General features: G+C 42.9%; 1 protein-coding gene across 2 annotated transcripts in view; it reads left to right on the forward strand.

Annotated features, from left to right (window-relative positions):
- Positions 1-19,268, forward strand: part of kremen1 (kringle containing transmembrane protein 1) — a 54,408-nt gene that overhangs the window by 2,867 nt on the left and 32,273 nt on the right. For both annotated transcript variants that reach the window (XM_020623951.1, XM_020623953.1), the window contains exon 2: positions 18,154-18,316. In XM_020623951.1, the coding sequence (XP_020479607.1) occupies positions 18,154-18,316 (163 nt within the window). The remainder of the gene's footprint in view (positions 1-18,153; positions 18,317-19,268) is intronic.

Genomic DNA, 19,268 nt, shown 5'->3' on the forward strand with positions numbered 1-19,268 from the left:
ACCAAGCCCCCCACAGGCGGTGGGGGCTGCCTGCAGCCTGCCGTTGCTCACTTGGCAGCTGTTTAGACCCTTCACACAAATGTACACACAAGTGGAAGCTGAATCCTGTCAGAGCTGTCAAGATGAGGTGTAACTGAGTTGTTGTATAAGCCGGTCAGGGGCAGACTGGCAACACAAGGCAGCCCAGGAGTTTCACTGTCAAGCGGCCCCAGTTTGATTCCTGTACAGTTTGTGTTACTCTGATATGTAAAATGACGGATGACGGATCATTTTCCAAGGTTTTCCTCCCAACATTTGTGTTTGCAGAAAGTAAATAGTGATTATATAATGGAAACACGGGTGAAAGTGGCACTGGAAAAGAAAGGGAAGGGATGGACAAGGAGCCAGCACAGATCCATTCATAGGTATCAAATGTTATTGTGTGAAGTAAATTAGAGCACTGTACGGTGCATATGATCAGGCTGGACTGCTCTTCAAATGTTATTTATCATTGCATTACATGAAATAAATGAAATGCCTACATGTGCCTGGTTTACAGTTGGTCTGTTCATTCTGAATTGAACGACTATAACATGTTATTTGCTGCTCTTATCACACAGTTCAAATGATATTTTCTTTATGCATATTTAAATAACAGGTGAGGCGGAGGCAGGCAGGGATGTTTGGAGGAAGACGGGTGTGCAGGAACCCCTGTGGAGACAGGTGTGTGCCCATCAGCCAGTGCCACGGCACAGTACGGTTTCATAGACAGAGTATGTGACCTCAGTGCGTTAATGAAGAGAAAGCAGCAGCAGATATGAATTATTTCACATGACCTCAGAAGAGTTGGACATCTATGTTTTTATTCATAGGTTCAGTCGGACTAGGTGTCAGGTGATCACTGCATTAATGCAGCCGTACAGTTTGCTTTCTGCACACACAAATATTGGGAGGAAACCCTGGAAAGTGAGGACCACCCCTTAACAAGCTCAAGGTGATTAATCAGTGAGGAGTTATTCTTGATGTTCCTGTTATCCATGAGTGGGTGGATGATGGAGGCCAAGAGAAGAAAGTGATGGTGAGAGTCCCTCAGTGCACCATGAACCTATTTGTGCACTTTTATGTTTTCGTGTTGTCCGTCCAGACAGCCCATTCTCCTGACTACAGTATCTCAGGAACACCTTGAGGGAATTTCTTCAAACTTGGCACAGACGTCTACTTGGACTCAAGGATAAACGGATTAGATTTTGGTTGTGAAAGGTCAAGAGCAGTAACCTCATGTCTGTCCCATTCCTGTGAATTTGGCTGGTTGGTGGAGGCATACAACCGCAAAGCAATGATTATAGATTCTTTGTGGAAAATGGTGCATGATGATTTTGAAATGGAAGATGAGAGGTTTTTGATGAAGCTGCTTGTGTTGCTGTTACCGTAAGATGGCTCATCTTTAAAGTGATCCTTTTTAAATTCAGTGGCAGGGTGAGCAAACTGTACATGTAGAGGGGCTTCAGCCGAGGCTGCAAGTTGATTAAATGAATTATTCAACATTTTGGGAAATATGCCTGTTTGCTTTCTTGCAAAGAGTTTTAAATGGTGAAAAGTGCTATCCTGACTGTCTGAAGGTAGTGCAACCTGCCTGCCACCTCTTCTAAAGCTCACTAATTAAACATGTTATATCTTGTTTGTTTAATCTGCAGAAAAATCTAATGCAAAAATGATAATTGACTGTTTAATGAGGGTGATGTGCCAGACTATTTCTTGGCTGAGAGCAGTATTTTCCTGGAGTCTGAGACAACTGTTCACATTCAGGAAATAGTCCATCACAACTCCATGTTAAAAGGAGAATTTTAATTCCCTGGTGCTGGTGACAGCCCTGGCCGGAGGCGTTATGTTTTCAGGTTGTCCATCTGTCCTGTTCTTGTGAACACAATATCTCATGAACACCTTGAGAAAAACGCCTTGACAAAATTTGGACCATTTTGTTGGTCAGAGGTCAAAGTCACTGTGACCTCATGTTCGTCCCATTCTTGTGCCCATGATATCCCAGGAACGCCCTGGGGGGATTCCTGCAAATTACATTTAGTACTTGTTAATTACATTCACCCAAACTCTTTACTACATATTTTATTAGTCTGGACAGACATGCAAGTAAATTGGAGCCTGACTGGTTGGCAGAGGCAAGGCTTGCATTTTTATATTTTGGATTCAGTTTGGATCAAATAAATGAAATATAAAGTGTTTAATTAGTGAGCTTTAGGGGTGGTAATAGGTGGATCTTCTTTCTTTTGGGTAGAGCCAGGTTAGCTGTTTCCTCATGTTCCCAGTCATTGTGTTTATAAAGCTAACCGGCTGCTGGTTGTAGCTTCACATTTAACATGAGGGTGTCACCTCACAGCATGAAGGTTCTGGGTTCAAGCCTGGACCGACCCTGACATGCAGAGTCTGCATGTTCTCCCTGTACCTGCGTCGGTTACTCCAGCTTCCTCACACAGTCTGAAGACATGCAGCTTAGGTTGACTGGCCACTCTAAGTTGCCCCTAGGAGTGAGTGTGAGTGTGTGTGGTTGTTTGTCTACATGCCAGCCCTGTGATACACTGGTGACCTGTCCACGGTGTAACCCGCCTTGTGCCCAATGTCAGTTGGGATTAGCTCCAGCCCCATGTGACCCTGTTCAGGCATAACCAACAAAGATAATGGATGGAGTGGTATCAGTCTTGTCATCTAAGTCTCCAGAAAATGGATAAGCATGTTTCCCAAAATGTTGAACTACTGACTATTTAGTGACTGGTGAATCTTCAAATTTTTCTCAAATTGTGATTTTCTTGTGAAATTTTACTTATTCTGTTGAAATGAAAGAATCTTAAGATTGTCAAACATATGCAGCCTGTGACAGGGGATTGTAAGAAGACAGTGCTTTGCCTTTAAGGGTCACATTGCAGAAGAAGCTGCCAACAGTTCGTCTGTTTGACTCTACTTTTTGCAGTCACAAGTAAGAGCAAGATTTCTAACAGAACATGACAGAAGTGCAGTCACAACCTGTGTATCACTGGACTTTCTTCTTTTTACCTTTAAAGGAAACCAGTTTTAGTTGTGTCGAGCTGAGGCTTGAAAAGGGTAGACAGTGGCATTTTGGAAATATGAAATGCACCCTCTTTATGTGATCACAGAAGACAGAGCTGTAAGAAATAAGGCCAGATGAGGAAAATACCAGGTAATATCAGGCAGTGCTTGGCCAACTGAATCTTGCACTGATCAGAAGGTGAGAGGTGTCTTATAGGCTTTCTTTCATTTGTAGCCTTTGACAAGCTTCTGCTTAACTAGAAATGCATGAAACAACTTATATGGCCACACTGGGAAGAACTGTAGGGGCTGAATCTTACCAAACTGACTTGTTACAGGTTGTTTCATGAGCTAACTGGAGATATTTAAGCTTTTTATGTTCATTTAACACTTAAATGTTTATTCCTTCCTTGAAGCTGTGCAGACACCAAATCGAGTTATGGGTGGATGAATCACAGCATGTGTTGTGATTTCTCTTTGAGGCCTGACCTGCATATGCTGTATGTTGCTGCATAAACAGCCAACTCTCAGCCCGCACTTCTTCCTGATCGCTGTCTAGCAGGGCACAGCGCTGACCTGGACTCTGCCAGATCCATCACTCCTGGCCTCAAACAGAAGTGTGCGTGGCTGTGTGGCGCAGTAGGCGAGTTGAGGTGGCTGGAGAGTAGTTTTAAATGCTGCACAAAGCCCCGAACAGAAGCGAATACAGAGGTTTGGACTATAGTTTTCAGTACAGGTATCAGTTGTGTTGCACAGTGTTCAATAGACTGGTGATTGATTGGGATATGTTATTTTCTGATGTTTGGTTTAATATCCAGTCAGGGTATGTTGACTGTATGTCTTTGTGTGCATATTCACCTGCAGGAGAAAGGCCACCAGATGCTTGCTGTCATTTTAATGTATGAAAGCCTTGGATTTTGTATTTTTGTTCATGTGTGTATGTGCTGTTTCTGTGTAGGTCTCACTGTGTGAAGGGCTGCAACTTTTTTCAACGTTTTTCATTACCCATTACTGTAATCTGTTGAGGTTCAGCGTTTGTTTTTGACATTGGAGACAGCAGTTGTGAAAGTTACCTCACTACAAGGTCCATTGAATACTGTAGGTCCTCTGGAGCTTTAGATTATGTCACATGATCTTTATCACGAGCTGGAGTTTGCCTACTTGTCATGGAAATGTAGATGTTAAAATTTCTTCTTTCTTCTTTCTGAGCACTTTAAAGAACTCCAGTCCATAATGACTTAAAAAATGAAGATCACAGGCGACTGTGTTGTCCTTTTAATTTTTCGATGAGTAAGTCATCTGCAGACAGCCCAAGGTAGCATCTTCAAATTGCTTGTTTTCACCAACCAACAGTTCAAAACCCAACGATTTTGAGTGTACAATCATATAAAACAAAGAAAAGTGTCCAACTCTCACATGTAATCAGCTAACAGCTTTAGTGAAGCAGCTGTAACCATCTGTCTCACTTAACTGGTAAGCGCAGCCCATACAGTGCAGTTTATGACCGGCTCTCCATCAACCTTTGAAACCTCTGAGACAGACAGATCTTTGAGTGAACCAGAGAGAGATAATATAAGTCAACTGCCTCAGAAGATAATAACAGACTATCTTGAAACATGTGAAGAAACATGAGCTTGTGTTGGCAGAGGTGATTGTGATGGAGCGTTGGTTTGAGGAGAGACGGTGGGTTCTTAAAGAGTTGATCATAATGGCTTTTGGTGTGTGGGCAAAGCCTCTGTGCTCACTGTGGGGAGTGTCAGAGGGCATTATGGGAAGAGGGTGAATGGGGGCTGGGTCTCAGATGTGGGCACTGCGGTCTCCCCCCGCTTTTCCGGTTCAGGATAATGATGGAGATGGAAAAGTCTTGTCCCTTGGTGAGCTTCTGTGTAGCAGACACGGATTCAGACAAACCACTGGGGTACATTGGTGTGTGTGTGTTCTGTGAAATAAATGTCTAAGTAACATCATGATTTGGGATGCAACCATATGTAGGAACCCATGGGAGTCTTAGACCCTCAGATTGAAGACATTTTTCAAACTAGGTTAACTTTGATCCTGACTTCCTGGGTTTGGCTCAGGGCGTGGATTTAGAGCTACTATTTATATATAGATTTGTCTTTTACAGAAATTTAAAAGCAAATATTAATTGGGTGAACATAGTATTGTAGTGTGCTAAGTAACAAAAGATGACTTTGGAAAAACCCAAAATAAAATAAAAACTTTTAGTGAAGTTTTAGCTCAACATTCCAACCATGGAGACGAAAAACTATGGATTTGTTTGATGGTTATCATGAGTAACATTATCTGTTTATTTAATAAGAAAAGCTGCTGCTGAGATTTTTAAAATGTCTGTTTCTGGGTATTTGAGCATCTCATATGACATTTGTTACCATTGTACAGGGCTGAACGTTGACCAACATCTTCATACCTCCACATATCACACCAGAACCATCTGGATAAATAGCTTATGCTCTGGCTAAGAAGAACCATAGGTTTTGTAGCTGTTGTTCTCTCTTTGTCTTTCTGACTTTTGAAGTAATGTGATTGCCCTGCCTTTCAGTCAAAGGCATGTAAACATGTCAGAATCAATCACAGGATAGAAACGATCTACCAGAGACACATGGTAGATTCTCTCATTGCTCATTGGAATGGGAGAGAACTGACAAATGGCCTAAGCTGCCTGAAACCTTCTACTTCTTTGAATGTCTTGTAGGTTGCACACAGGTCCAGGCAGTATGTCGTGGGTGATTGCACAGTAAACCCAGTCAGTCTGTCCCCTCTTTGTGCTGTGTCCATGCATAATCAGTTTCACACCAGCCCATATGGAGCCCTCATAAATCTTTAATGGAATGCCCCAAGAGGCTAAGTTAAGCAACAAAACACACTAACAAAAACCCATATCAGCTTTAACTGACAATGGGTTTATGAAGTGACTGACAATTGACCAGGCCATTGAGTTATAATGGAGTGAGGCTAAAATGTTAGTTTGCTCTCAGCAGTTTCTCTGAGGGAGAAACATAAATGCTAAAGTAGGCGGCTCACTCACTTGTTGCCTGAATGAAAACAGCTGAATTATGAGATCAGATGGTTTTTCAAATCTACTTGAAATATGCATGATGAGGAATGTGTGCTTACATGTACAATACGTGGTGGAAGATGTGATATTGGATTCCAGATGAAGCTCAACCGGATTCAACCTTTTCTCTGTGATACTGTAGTGCCAGTCCCCACTTTGAAACACACTTCCCCAGTTCGAATAAATGAAAAGGGTTGTGTTTACATCTGTGGAGACTCTACACAGATGTAGACTCCTCCTATAGATGTCATATAAAATGCACACATGGAAAAACTGAGTGTAATAACAGGCTACGAATTGACTCTGAGCATCACCTGTTGTTTTACATTTGTACAGTACTTTATCGACAGCGTCACCAGGTCACAGTAGCTACCTGTGGTGGCGATAGACAAGGAGACAGAGTGGAGAGGAGACAAAATCATGAAAAGCCTGAAACATAGGAAGACAGAGCGGAGCATTTTTCTTTTTACGTATCCCAACACTCATCATACTCAACACGTCTTGACTTGTGAAGACAAGCCAATTTTTTGAAGAATTCATTTATTTACTTGGCTTCTGTAATCTGGCTTTCAGCTGGTAACAGAAGAAGAGAAAAAACCTCTAAGTCAGAAATGTGGGCTTCTGTGTCAGCATGCTGCCCATGTTCTTCTTGTTGACCTCTGGGTGGTGCCCTGCGAAGGTCAAGTTGCGGGCAACGCCCTGGTTCTTCCAAGCCAAGGGATTGGATAGCCCATAAAACCACCAACCACTAAGATGGAGAAACAGACCCAGCTATTATAAACACAGTCATGCTTATTATCATGCCACTGTGATTCTCGTCCTGTCGTGTTCAAAGGCTTACATTTATTTGATCAAAGTGCCTCTCTCTGTGTCATTCCCCACTGTCTTCATTTCTCTTTTTAAACTTCCACTGAGTGCAGCTCTTTCATTTTTCTCTCACCTTGTGCAAATAGGCACCTGTGCAGGCGGTTGGTCGGGCAACCCGGCATGCAAAGCAGCCAGGCTAGTTCCAACTTCAGGGTCTGCGATGGTGATGGTGGTGCATGGGTATCTGCTTTCAGAGGTGACAAGGCATGACAGATGTGATAGTCATGTAAAGCACAGAGCGAGAGAGGAAAGAGGCATCCCCGCACAAAGCAGCGCACGGTTGACTGTGTCACTCCAGTCCCTGATCCACGGAGGCGGTCCCGTGTGATAACATAGAATTAAGTTGTCAAGTCTGCCGTTGTAAGGCTCAAAGGAGATAAACAACGTTTAGGTGAGAGAGTGCACTCCCGTGGCCAGAATACTGGTCTGTGAGGTTTTGTTGCCCAAGGGTCAGTCACGACCAGTCTGAATGTGTTTCTACAGTAAATGAGCTGTGACATGTTGGTTTTGGATGGAGCTCTGCAAAGTACATATTCTTACACAACTTTTTAAAATTTCAAATGATCTTGATTATTATCCAGGTTTTCCTCCTTCCTCACCTTTCTCTTCCTTTGCACATTTTAATATTATTACGCATGAGCTGTGTTCCCTGGCTTCATCGTGTACCTTGACATTTGCGTATGCATGAGAAGACCCACTCCCGTCAGTGACGAATGACATTCTCTCTCAGCTCTCAGCAGTCAGAGCCTATCAGCTGGAACACACTCCGCAGTGCGGGGCTAACCGTAGAGCCTTATGTTCTTCTATGAATTCTATTAACTCTCAAACAAACAATTGTTTTCATTATCAAAACTCAATTTAATTCACAGAAAATGGAATTTTAAAGGAGGTTTTAAGGCCTTGGGGAGGAATTTGCTGATGCATGACAACATTACACAAAATATAACTTTATGCCGGTGGATTTGCAGAATGACATGAAAGTCAAAATAGAATATTTTCAGCTCCGGGTGTGTTGATAAGGAAGTGCAGCTTTGCTGTTCTCTGGCTGGTGTATTGTTTCAGATTTTGGGTTTATTTGATCTGGCCTAAGCCCAAAACCATTCTGGCTTCCTCTACATTTCTCATTTTCAAAATACTATTAATAATACGTTTGACAGAGTATGATTAAGGTAATTTAGCTGTTATTCTTTCTTTGATTCGAACATGTAATATGTTCCAAACATCTCGCCAGTGATTGGTTGGGTGTTTTTGCAAAGATCTCCACGGGCCTAGTTTCAAAGCAACCATGCTGTTTTGTGGTGTCACATGCAATACAGGGTTTTGAAAAGCATAACCAAGAACATAACGGCAGGATATAGAATTGCTACTGTGTGAGACATGACCTGTCCGGCGAACTTTGGTTCTTTTTATACTGTAGTTATGGTTGGACCAGGGCCACTGAGGTCTGAGCTCCACTGCGGTAGAGTAATGGCAACCACTTTAAATAAATGGAGAGTAATTTCACTGCTGTGCCCCGGGGTCTGGTTTGTGTCTAGCTGGAACAGTTTGTGGCCGAAGAGGCAAATTGTCACCTTTCCTCTTTGCAGGAAACGCCCATAGATGGGACTGATTTGACAAGGACAAGCAAGTGGACATTGCTAAGTGGACAGAGCAAACATTTGGACAAGCAAGGGGTGCAGGCGTTGCTAAGTGGGCAGCAAACAAAGGAACAAAGCCAGCAGCAGCCAGAGCTGAGAAGCTGTGACAGTGCAATGTGCAGTGGATCAGAGTGCAAAGCAGAGGTTGTTTTGAAAGAATATGGAAATAAGCATCCATTAACTCAAACTATGATAGCTTGGAGATACTTAACTGAGCTTAAACAGTTCACGGACCTTTCTTTACAAGCACACAGGAACATCACAGTCAGTCTTTTTCAAAAACAACCATTGTCCCTGTAGCCGTGGAGCCAGTGATATCTCATTGCAGTGTGAGGCCTTTGAAAGAGGCCTGAACTCAAAAGGGATGAAACCCAAGTCGCCAAGAGGCCCTGACTTAGTTGTCTGTCCTGCATCGAAGGTGAATGCAGCTCCCCGAGGTGAATACAAAACTGGCTGGGTCAGCAGCAGCCTATATGGCACCAACCCTCGACCAACGTCAATCGAGGGGGTGGTCACACTCGGCCGATGCCATGAAACAGAATCTGCAGGCCCTCAAAAGATCCACAGTAATGGATCCCCTTCTCAGGGAGGCCACTGGGATACCCCCTGTCCATTACCAGAGCCATCTGGTTCCCAGTACTGCTGCTCTTCCCACAGCCACACAAACCACAGTGAAAAAGGATCAATTTCACAGTCAAGATGAGGAACTAGAGATGTGGCTGCTTAAAAGGGGTCTGAATGTTGAACACTGTGGTCCCCTCCATAGCAACCCTATTGTGCTGTTGTTATTGTGTCCATGGAAGTGCTCTCTGCTGCGGTTTATCTGACGACCTTTGTGATTTGATACAGTGGAAATGTGTTCTCTTTTGGTGCTCTGCCGGTCACTCGGGCAAGGTAATTAAAAAAAAGAATTTATTCAGAAACATTAGAGTGCAATGCACAAATAGAGATGAATGTGTAATTTGGTGATAATGATCGTTGGATTGTTTGAAAAACCATGTGGAGATTCAGTGTAGCAAGATATAAATGCCGAATGTCTTGATGTAAAGGGGATTTTCTCTGCAATGTCCATGGATTTAAAGTGTAAATCAAAAAATCTAAACATGCCAAGGAATGCTGAGGGAACCGGCTAACACCTCCATCTACAGCTGACAAAGACAGACAAAACAAACACGCTGGGCAGCACGGTGAGATTCACTGGAGGCAGATGGGTGCATGTCTGTGCTCTACGCGTGGGGTGTGTTAATCCACCACCGCAAATAAGCAAGAAGTAAAAGTAGCTTAAACCTGAACTACTGTTCTCCTACTGTTGACTACTGTTCTGAAATCCCATGTTGGTCTGCTTTAATTATATTTAATCACAACACACGGCTCTAAGCCCCTCACGGGAATTTGATCAACTTGTTTCCAATAACTGTGTTGTTTGATTTCTGAGGGAAAGACTGATGAAAAGGGGCCTCAAAGCAGCCTCAGGATTCACTGGCTGATGTGACACTTACCCTTGGCGGTTGGATTGTAAGACAATATCCAGACAGATCACCAGGAAAGGTCTTATTTACAGTGGGCTTTTTTGTCCACACAGCAATAAAACCTACTTTAACAGGTTAAAAAACAGAAGACATCAAACTGATTGATTCATTTATCAACAGAAGGTTAATCTACAACTATTTAGGTTCATGTTTTAAGCAAAATGATAATATTCTCTGGTTGCAGCAGCTTCTTCAGTGTAAGGATTTTCTAATTTTTTATGTTGTTATAAATTGAATGTCTTTGGGTTTTGGACTATTTCTCATGCAAAACAGGACTTTTGGAAACATCACTTGGACTGGACATTTTTCACTATCTTCTGTCATTTTATGGACAAAACTATTAACCAATTCATGGGGAAATAATTGGCAGTTGAATGAAAAGTGAAAAAATTTGTTAAAGCAGAACTAAATCACAGTAAACAGAACAAAGGAATAAATGAAAATTTGCTCAGGTGAGATAAAACCCCCAGGGTCTTAATAAACTCTCACAATTCAATGTCAAACTCAAACAAGTTTTCTTATCAGCATAGTCCATTATAGCCCCCAGTTTAATTAAATGGATATTCCACATAAAGTAGTATAGTCTCTAATAATTAATTTGAACTATCAACTGAGACTGAAACAGAAGAAGAGTTTCCCATCCCCCTGTTCCCCAGATTAAACATTGGTGTCACATATTACATGTCTGCTGACAGGAAATGTCCACAACAGGAAATAACTAAATAAAAGTGGAGAGCAAAATATAAAACTTCCTGCCAAACACAAGTAAAGGACCGCTCTGTCTGAAGAAAGCCGGACAGTGTTCGAAAGTTCTGTGAGAGATCTTTTCAGCACCACCTGCCCCCTCGCTGGCTGAAAGAAGAAAGAATTCAAACATGAGGTTTGTGCAGTTAACTAAGATAATGTTCATATTGTTAAAAGTGAATGAAAAACTTTTATAAACTTTTACTTTGAGAATCACATCATCTAAATCTGTTCTGCTGCTTTACACCCTGGCGTCAGCATCTCCTGCCTTGAATCTTGTTTTGATTCACCCTTAAAACGGTGAGGCATCATTCTTGTGATCTGGTGCAGCGGTGTGTTTTGTTTTTGGCATTAACCCTCATTTGGAGACCTTTATCAGACCTCATCTTCCCTGGACCCTGTAATCACATAGGCCCTCTGACAGAGAGAGAAGATACAGAGGAGGTGCTGTGTTTTGGGGGGAGGGGGTCTGTAATGGTTGCACCCAATTTCACGCAACAGCACTGAAGAGCTTCAGCCCAAACCAAACCACATGTAATTTACGTTCCTCAGATGCCAGCTAACCTGAGCACAAACAGAGCGATCGAAAACAGGTGTGTTTAGTGACAACCCTGCTCTTCTGCTCTCATGGTTCACCTTTCTTTGTGGTGCTGTCTGGCTTTCATAGCAGCTTACGGTGGCTTAATGTACAGGCCAGAGGGCCTATGTATGGATCTGAGGTCCATCACAAGATGTTATCTCTGGAGGAACATCTTACAAACAGCTTACATAATGTTACTGCAAATTGATTTCTGCTTTTGAGAGGTTGGCCCATTGTGAGGAGTTAGGGAATTGACAGATGTGCACTCAAACACACACACATACGCACTGTAAGCTCAAACACATGCAGTCAGTGGGGAATATCTACAGTACAGTGATGAGTGGGTGAGAATGGCATCACCACAATGACACTGCCCCTACTACTGAGGGAACAAAGGAGTCTGTGTGTATGTTTATGTGTGTGTGTGTGTGTGTCCTTCCTTCCCTCCACATTGGATCCATCTTAAAATACTGCGGCTGCACTACTGATGAAAATTGCTCCCTTTCATTCCTTACTGTTAGTGCATGTGAGGGGAAGTATGTGCATGTGGGGGGAGAGGGAGGAAGAAAAGAGCTTGAATGATACGGGTAGGAGTGCAGATTAATGCATGTTTTATCATTGCATATGCTTATCGGGGCATCTGGCAGACCAAGTTGACTAAGAGATCATTTTACAGTCCATTTCGAGGCAAAACAAAAAAATGGCACCAAGCTTAAAACACCCTCATGCGTCATGCACGGCCATTAGCAATGATGAGCCATCATGTCTTGTATCACAAGCCATAGATCCTCTGATTATCAAAGGCTGCTAAGGAACCCATATGTGTTCTTTTCTTCACAGAAGACACATTAACAAGACATATTTTCTGCCTCTTACAACATGCATCAGTTTGCTGGTAAAGGGCCCCAGGACGCAGCTGCGCCACAGAGCTCCCATGGAATGAGATTTGTACCTTCAGACCCCAGGCAATGGACACGCTAACTCTACGTTTGCTGTTAATTTTACAAGCCTGGTCTTTATCACCCTTGCCTATAACATGGGGAAATGTAAAAATATACTAAGTGTTCACTTCACTTGTGTTGCACATAAGAAGGAGAAAATTAGATCCAGGTTAACAATCTGCAGGGCCATTAACTCTTTGTCCCACCCTGACTCACTGTGTTTGCTTCTCTGGTTAACTCTTCTTCTTTCTTTTCTGCTTCCCCTGATCTCACTTTGTCTTTCACAATCCTTCCTTTCTGCTCTCTTTCACAGTTTGGTTTCATTTATGACAGATATATCCCAGATGCACTAATTGTGCACCTTCCATCTCTGCTCCCTCCCTGGTACCATCACTTTGTGCTAGCTGCACAGGTCTTGTTTACTCTGGTGTCAGAGTTGGTTTAGAGCAGGTTCAGTGGCATGTGTTGAGTATGTGGGAGATTTCTCCATCTATTTGTTTAACCCTGTCACCCCTGTCTTCTTATTGTATGGACAGATGTGTGATTGTGTATGTGTGTGTTGGCATGGGAAACTGTGAGAAACAAGGACAGGGTTAATGTTGAAGAAGCTTTTAATCATTTTTGGAAATCTTGCCTGTCTTGTGGCAGATGTTGAATATGTGAGGAGGTGCCAGAGGGAGGTAATTGAATGCAACACCCCATCCGCCCTCATGTCAGGTTGGCTGCTGGGTCCCTGATGTCAACATTCTGCCTGCAGCTTTTTCCCCCAGGGTGTCAGCAAGTCCCTGAATGTCCTTTACGTCACTGTCAGAGACTGCAGCCCATCAGTCACTTCCTGAATGCCTGCCAAGCAGAACTCAGAATTGTCCCACCTCGCTCTATCCTCATCTACTCACCAAGCCAAAACTGCCCTTGTTCCATCTGTGCCGTGTCTTGTCAGATATCATCCCGGCCTTTACAGGAAATCCTACGTAGGTGGATGTTTGGTATGTTTGCTGCTTGCTTTTTTTTTCAAAATCATTCGAGGTATAACACTTGAATTTAAGGAGCAGATTGAGGCAAAAAACAACTTTTTATCTTTCCATTTTTGCATCAGGCAAACGGGGGTTTTGATAGGAAGTAAAGCCCCACCACTGGCTCCAGAAGCTTAGACTCTTTCCATCACAGAGCTAAATTATATGGACCATTCTAGAATGAGATGGGCTGATGTTTTATAGGTGCTACCCAGCAGCTTTGGCAGGGCAGTCCTGTGTGTCTGTGGCTACTGTGGTAGTGAACTCAGAAGGTGGTGCAGCAGAGGGTTTTTTCAGGATGAATGGTGGTGATGGAAGCTATTTTGGGGCTAAACCAGCTCTTGGTTTATGATCTGGTCATTCAGGGCAACAACCGGTAGGTATGACAAAAGCAGGAAATAAAAAAGAAGGACTGTAAGATCCCACTGAGAAGTCATTGTCTTCAGATTGAACTAAATAGAGGCATCACTTGGGAGACGCTTGTTCCTTTATTTGCACTTTCATTGACCCTATCGCATGAGGGTGTCTTTACAAAAACCTCTTATAGGAGGGGAGAGATCAGAGAAGCAGGGAGGTGAGGTGTGGTCTGTTAACTGCCAACTGCCCCACCCCCACTCTGAGAAAACACCAACCTCTCCTCAGCAACATCCAGCTTCATTAAAAGAGCCTCACTGAATCTGTTACTATCTGTAAAACCTGGATAATGAATGTGAAGCAGTCATCCTACGATCCTCTGAAGTCTGATGTGGTTTTGATGTGGAAATGGATGCTGTTGGGGAAAAGGGGAACCAGACTTGTGTTGCAGCCAGCGGTGTGTACCCCTCCTCCCCAGAAAAGAACTCTGTAACCCACTACATCTGGCCTCTGTTCTTACTACTGACATTAATGAGCACCACAACAGTAATGGCTACCAGGACACTGTGTAGGGGACAATCTGTGTAGCGGATTGTGTATTAATCTGTGGAAGGTCTCATAAACCTTGTACACATTCAAAGTGCAGCTTCCAGTTTCTGCTGGTGTTAGTGCCTTACACAATAAATTTTTGTGCATGACACTGTGCATGCACATTTCCATCATAAACTCATTGTGTGTAATTTTATTATAGTGGAAATGTTGCTCATGCGCTAAGCCTGTTGTGCTGTCCCCGGGGCTCAAAGCATATAATAAAGATGGAAGGAAGCTCTTTATGTCAGCCCTCTGTGAGGAAGCAGTCATCTGTAATTATCCCTGCTTTTCATCCCTCGTAGCGAACACAACAAATAAGTGCTCTTGTGTTACTGTGCAACACGTTGCAGAGAAACTATTTGTTTGTAAGCTTGTTTGTTTGTGATCTTGATAGCACATGACCAAAGCCCCATACTCTTTTCTGTCTCTCATTTTGTGCAACCCCACATCCTTTTCTCAGAGAATCAAGTACATTTGAAGTTGCAATGTGGAAGTCATTAGCTACAAATCACAACAAATATAATAACAGGGCGATTAGCTCTCTGCAGTGATCCTCTGCTCTCTCGTTGCAGGGGTGGTGCAGTATTCTGTGAATGCAGGGCTTGGTCAAGGGCGAGTCCTCCTCTTCCCCTTCCCGCACTTTTCTATTTGCAGATCTGAATGTATTTTATAGGAGCCCCCCACCCCCCCTTCTCTGTCTTTCATGCGGTAGTGGTTCTGTTTCCCATCTCGGCCTATGATGAAACCACAAGAAAGCCCTGGCCCATCTGACGAGAAGCCAACAGTTGCTTAGTGACAAGGAAAGGGGTGTGAGGTGGGGGGCGCTTGGTGTGCTCGGAGTGGAGTGGGCCTGAAGTGGTAATGTTTCAATCAGCAGAAGAGCTCTTCATTTCCTCGAGGACAATGTCCATATCCACACTGTTCCAATGTGAAATTGGCCTTTTCTCTTTAGCTTGATAGATATGTGGCCATTTGCAGGGCTCTTAAATGGCCCATTCATCTTTATGATGGCCTCACTTTTCTCTGAGTCCGTGCAGATCTGCTACTTCCCATTCCAACCACAAGAAAATGGTGCTTTGAAACCACATGGAACAACCCCCGTCTCCCTCCCGGTGGCAAAACGCTGCCATATTTGCCATCTTGTTCTGGAAAGCTAACTTGGCTGCAGCAGGGCAGGATGACTGCCAGCAGCAGCTTGTTCCAAGTGGACCATGTGTAGACAAGCTCTGCTTCATCCTGAAACTCCTGAAGCGAGAGGAGAGACGGTTACAAAGACATGTGACTCTTTCTTTTTAATACAGTGCGTTGAGCAACGTTGCATGCGGACAAGATCAGTCATTTTAATCCTCACTCTTTTCAAAAAGAGCATATTTGAAGGACATGAGCTCATATGAGATGCAATCGGTTGCCCTGCCAGATGTTATCCTCTCTGACTGGGGCAAGTGACAGTCGTGATTGCATTTAGGGAGCAGTGAGTCATGATTGTGTTCTTTCCGCTGCCAAACTCTCAAAAGCAGTGCTTCCTTCTGCTTTCTTCTGTGGCTGGCAGTGTCCAAAGAAAATGAAAATTCATAACACGATTCCCATCTTCTGAAATTAGTATATACCATGCCATACAATTCATATTCAAATGCTGTCATTCTTCATCTATACCAGGGACGCTAGCTCTAATGTTGGTGTCAGAACACCCTCTTATCCCCCAAGTTTCCTACAGGGTAAACACTGCTTTGTGGGGCTCTGCATTTTTTGCACATGCAACAGTTCAGACATTCCAACTGTGCATTATTTACCACACCTTTCCTGTCCTCTGGGTGTCAACCCAACAATAACTTCTTTCCTCCACCTCTCTCATCACTCCCTCGTGTAAGAGTGGCAAGAGCATGACCCCCGTTGTAACACCATTAAGCAGTTTTTCTAATTTTATGGAGTTGTGTTCTGCCTCAGCTACTCTCAGGTGGATTTATGATCTGGTGGATATCCTTGCATGCCAAGGCAGTATTAATTTGCTAAGAGAGAGGGGAGCCATTTACAGACAATGGAGTGGCATCATAATTGCAGGAACCTGACACCCTGCAGCTCCCTGCTGCTGTTGAACTCCTGTCAGCTCAACGATGGATAGCTGATAAGCTTGAGTGAACAACACAGCCGAGACACCTTTAATTAAAAACAACCTTTGCTGACACGCTGAGAACGGCCAGGGCTTCTGATTTACTCTGAAATTAAGTGTTAGCAGTACTTTTGTGATAGATGCCTGAGGCTGGAAACTAACTGCTGTAAATATGCAAAGCATGGGAAGCTAATTACCAAGCATGTGAAACATTTATTTATTGTTTAGGCCCTACAATTCTACACGTAATTACATTCTGAACATCTTCTAATGTAATTTGTTAAAAGTTTGATTCAGAGACTGTGGTTACTCGAACCGCCACACTCTCAGGCAGCTTTGGACAGAAATATCCATGCTCCATTTAGAAGTTTCTTCCACAAATAAGGAAATAACTCTTTTTAAAGCATTCTGTCATTATTGATTTTACCCAGCTCTACTAGACCTACATGAAATGACCTCCAGAGGTTGCCATCTAAGGATGGACCTGGCAACAGACTACAGGAGTTGCATTACAAAGCTGAGAGGCTAAGCATTCCCCAAAGACGTGTGTATATGAGTTGAAAGGGGTCGTCAGAACAGGCAAAAGCAGCAGAAAAAAGGTGAGAGAGGAGAACAGATGATAAGAAAAGGGAGAGAGAGAGGATGTTGAAGTGTTGGACTCCTTGGAAGAGAATAAGAAAGAGACTCAGAGCACAGCTGGCCCACCAAGGGGCATATTGCACTGCATTAGCTCATACTCAGGCCAGGCAGCTTGACGTGATGAAAGGGGCTGGTCACTGGCTAATCGCATACATAGCAGCAAGATATCATGGCGATGAGCCAAACAAGCGTGTACTGTTTTCTTTCTTCTTAATGTTTGATTGACAGGCATGATGTTAACGTGCTCTTGCTTGACAGTTAGAACTAGAAAGCATCATGTGTACATAAAAGCCATATATCAGAAGCTCAAACTGTGCCCTTGTGGCATATTTGGCATTTGCTTTACACACAGTAACATGTCAACAGGCCTGTTTCTGTCCCTGCTGGCTACGCTGGAAGGAGCTTTCAACAGTTATTTGAGCACCTGCAGTGTGAGCAGTCATAGCAGTCACAACACAGATTGATCATTTCCATTGTAACACAATTAAAAGTGGGATTCAGTTGTACTGTAGCTGTTAAAACTTGATGTGAGCCCTCCCCCTCCCTGAGGGTCAGTGCATTGAGTGGCGATGGCTCATCATGCTCCCATCAGCCGTTGTTTATTTGAATCTCCTCTCTCAGGGAAGAAAAGCTTCTCTCTCTCTCTGACTTGGCCATATGGTTGTCATTCACTTCCTGGAATTTTAAGCCATGTTTGCGTATGCTGTATCACTGGTATATTTTTGTTTTATGCCCATGTGTTGAGATTAATTGAAACAATACTGTGATTGATCTCACTTTATCACTTTTGGCCAGAGCTTTAAATGATTTGTGCCTGGGCAAAGAATACAGTTATTCCAAATTTACCATCTGTGATCATTCCAAACACATTAAAATATTTTATTAGCACGAGAGTATTTCACAGAATCCAGATTCTCAACAAAGCAGGTCACATATGTGGCTGCCTTTTACATGCACCAAGCTTTTGATTTCCTTTTTAATAGACATGGATTTATGTTTAATTCTTTACACTCTCTCCATTTCATTTCTTTCTTTCCAGAGTGTTACACTGCCAACGGACAGGACTACAGGGGCTTCCAGAACCAGACCAGCCTGCATGGTGGTAAACCCTGCCTCTTCTGGAATGAGACCTTCCAGCACCCTTATAACACCCTCAAATATCCCAACGGAGAGGGTGGTTTGGGCAGCCACAACTACTGCAGGTGAGTCGCATTCTTTGATCTAGAAGGGTACTGATAGCGTAACCCATGTATTAACCATGATGATACAAGAAGTTAATAAACCGACTGTTTCCTGGGTTTTAAGATATTCTGGTTGTGACCTACAGGATATTAAAGCACTTTATGGAATTCAGTGTCACTCCCAAATTCACACACTGGTCACATCACCGGGGGCAACTAGGGGTTCAGGATCCACAGCCATCCCCTCAAATAATACAGATACATTGTTTATAGGTGATAGGCCAAATCAAAGGACTTCTTAGGACCACATTAAATCATAAAAATAAAATTTTGTTAGGTTTCTGACTCGTTTGCATATATAGCATCAACTATTATGGAACTAATTAATCTGTAAAGCAGAGTTTTCAAATCTTTTTGGCTAGTGACTCCTTAGTGGTTTGCAGGTCTTAAACTTTTCAATGTTGCACTAGAAAATAATGGCAGTTTACAGAAAAGCCTTAAATCCTAGAAGAACATAAAATTATTAGTTGAATGATGTGCATTTTTACGATTCCTGTAAACAAAAAGACCATTCTACTAGTTACTGTCTCACAGAAATAGTTACTGAGAGCATCTTTGTTTTCCGAAATCAAGACAACACCTGCTGTCGCTCCAGATCAATTTGTTTTACAGGGGCTGCAGACTGTATAGAGCTAAGGGTAAGAGTTCATTCAGGCATTGTTCTGCAAGCTTTTCACTCATTTCACCACCCAGCATCTCAAGTAGTCTTCAGCTCTGGCTACCTGGAAGAATAACAACCGCTCCCTCTTGAATTTTATTAAGCTGTCTCCTTTTGTGTGTGAAATCCAGCAGACTTACCACAAAATCCTAAGCAGTGGCTCTGACTGTATAAATCTGCCAAGCAGTTCTCTTGTTTATTAAAAATAGTATTTATGTTATTGATGTCAAAATGGTCTGAGTATCATCTTTGAAA

This window comes from Monopterus albus, unplaced genomic scaffold (assembly GCF_001952655.1).
Source record: "Monopterus albus unplaced genomic scaffold, M_albus_1.0 scaffold317.1, whole genome shotgun sequence".
In the NCBI taxonomy this organism is placed as follows: Eukaryota; Metazoa; Chordata; class Actinopteri; order Synbranchiformes; family Synbranchidae; genus Monopterus; species Monopterus albus.